Genomic DNA, 2,807 nt, shown 5'->3' with positions numbered 1-2,807 from the left:
AGAATAGAGAAGATGAATCTAAAGATGTTAATCCATTATTCCAGAATAGAGAAGATGAATCTAAAGATGTTAATCCATTATTCCAGAATAGAGAAGATGAATATTTTGATTTTACATTAAATTAGTGCCTCACGAATGCATTGCCGATGGTGACTGTGCGAGTGACAGAGTATGTCGTGTGGACTTGGATAAGATCCGGAAGTGTGTTTGTAAGTTCTTGTTTACTTTGATTTCCATAAAATTATATGCTGGAATCATGGATTAACATCTCTAGATTCATCATCTCTGTGTTGAAATAATGGATTAACATCTATAGATTAATCTTCTCTATGGTGGAATCATGGATTAACATCTCTAGATTAATCTTCTCTATGGTGGAATCATGGATTAACATCTTTAGATTCATCTTCTCTATGGTGGAATCATGGATTAACATCTTTAGATTCATCTTCTCTATTCTGGAATAATGGATTAACATCTTTAGATTCATCTTCTCTATTCTGGAATAATGGATTAACTTCTTTAAATTCATCTTCTTTATGGTGGAATCATGGATTAACATCTTTAGATTCATCTTCTCCATTCTGGAATAATGGATTAACTTCTTTAGATTCATCTTCTCTATGGTAGAATCATGGATTAAGTTCTTTAAATTCATCTTCTCTATTCTGGAATCATGGATTAAGTTCTTTAAGTAGTTTAGTTTACAGAAGCTGCTACATTTTGTAAAGTGAGCAAGCTAACAAAGAATACATTTTCTTATAAAACAAAAATAAATAATTATCTTAAACTGCTTATAATTTAAACTTCAGTCTTTATCTCTCCAAGACTATTTTCTGATAATAAAAAGTCTAATCTTTTAATTTTTTTGAGTTTATCATCTAGAACACAAATAAACACAACGCCCTTTTCTTTTTCACAGGATTGACATAAAATTATGTTGAATATTACTGATATAAAATAAATGTATGAAGCTTCATGTCATATACAATATTATTTAAAGACATAAAACAATAACATTTCAACACTTACATTCACAACCAAGGATTTAAGGAAATTATTATATATTTGTTGGTGATTACCTTACAAGAGTAATTATCACACTGGACTATAAATAAATTTGTTTTTACTTTCTATAAAGAATTGTATTTATATTGAAGAACTGGTCAATTATTAATGTTATTTTCTAATCCACATACACAGCTGCTTGCTTAGAGACGTTATGTGGACAAAATGCCAGATGTACAGTTTCTGCACATCGGGCTGTGTGCACTTGTGATGTTGGATATACTGGAGATGCTTATAACCAGGAAGTTGGATGTAAAAGTGAGTGATGTTTTATATCCAAAACTAAGAACTTTGGGTCATAAAATGCTTTCTTTTTATGTAAGATTAAAGGTTTTGAATATTGCTTGTGTTCGAAAGATGTAGCATACAAGTACTTTCTTTCTTTCACATACAGCTCTTCCAATCCATTTGTGTACATACGATGACGACTGTCCATCTAACGCCATGTGTCGTGCTGATCCAGATGGAGTTAGGGACTGCTACGGTATGAATTTCCTGTAACATATGCTTTATGTACATCAAACCTAATAAATATCATAGTTTGTAAATGAATAAGAAACATCCAGCAAACTGGGTAGGAAATTATATGTATAAATTTATAATCATCAGTGTATATTTGCATGTTTAACAGAAAATTATTTCACATTAGGCTTAAATTAGGTCATAATTTGATACGGTAACCTAACATTATTAATGTTAAAATATTAAGACTAGCTGTGTGAAAAACATTATGAAAAAAAATAATCATAGATAAAGACTTGTTTAATTAGTTTAAGTATATCAGAACATTATGAAATAAATCAGAAATAAAAACTTTTGGGCAAATTAGTTTAAGAATATCAGAACATTATGAAATAAATCAGAAATAAAAACTTTTGGGCGAATTGGTTTAAAAATATCAGAACATTATGAAATAATCAGAGATAAACCCTTTTGGGCAAATCAGTTTAAAAATATCAGAACATTATGAATAAATCAGAGATAAAACTTTTGGGCATATCAATTAAAAATATCAGAACATTATGAATAAATCAGAGATAAACCCTTTTGGGCAAATCAGTTTAAAAATATCAGAACTTTATGAAAAAATCAGAGATAAACACTTTGGGGCAAATCAGTTTAAAAATACCATGTATCAATACACATGCAGCATTCAGTTTAGGCATTTTCTTTTATTTTTTGGTAAATATTTGAAACTTGTATATTATAAACATATGATTCTATAATAAGATACAAAATATAATGTAAATTAAGCCAAGCAGTTATGTTCTGTGTATTTCACATGGCCGTTAAACAACAAACGGTATTACTCTTCATTTAATATTTGTTACTCTGTACTTGTAAGAACTCTGTAATCAAGTTATTGCTCACAATGAGCTGTATTTTCCATTGGAGTTAACTTCACATTTTGTAAACATGATACTAAGAAAGACTACTTTATTGACAGATGCTTGCCAAACTAAAATATGTGGACCACATGCAAAATGTATAACAGTGGATCATCATCCTCAGTGTCTGTGCATTGAAGGCTTTGTTGGGGATCCATATAACAATGATATAAAAAGAAATAATTTGAATCTAATTTCAGTTTGAGCCCTCTTTATAAAGATTAGAAAGTTTAATGTCTTTAGATAATAAAAGTTGGATGTGTATCAACGATAAAGGTAAAGCTGTGCCAATCTAAGTTCAATCATTGTCATGATGTAAGTAAAGTTGGACCAATCAAAGTTCAACCATTG

At 29.5% G+C, this 2,807-nt stretch overlaps 1 protein-coding gene across 1 annotated transcript in view; it reads left to right on the top strand.

Annotated features, from left to right (window-relative positions):
• Window positions 1-2,807, top strand: part of LOC111089022 (neurogenic locus notch homolog protein 2-like) — a gene marked incomplete at its 5' end in the record, with an annotated part of 37,398 nt that overhangs the window by 16,865 nt on the left and 17,726 nt on the right. The window contains 3 exons of the mRNA XM_022400641.1: window positions 1,204-1,326; window positions 1,463-1,552; window positions 2,516-2,655. Coding sequence (XP_022256349.1) covers window positions 1,204-1,326; window positions 1,463-1,552; window positions 2,516-2,655 — 353 coding nt within the window. The remainder of the gene's footprint in view (window positions 1-1,203; window positions 1,327-1,462; window positions 1,553-2,515; window positions 2,656-2,807) is intronic.

This window comes from Limulus polyphemus, unplaced genomic scaffold, assembly GCF_000517525.1.
Source record: "Limulus polyphemus unplaced genomic scaffold, Limulus_polyphemus-2.1.2 Scaffold5034, whole genome shotgun sequence".
In the NCBI taxonomy this organism is placed as follows: Eukaryota; Metazoa; Arthropoda; class Merostomata; order Xiphosura; family Limulidae; genus Limulus; species Limulus polyphemus.
The sequence above is the reverse complement of the archived record's forward strand: the minus strand, read 5'-3'. Positions and strand labels throughout refer to the sequence as shown.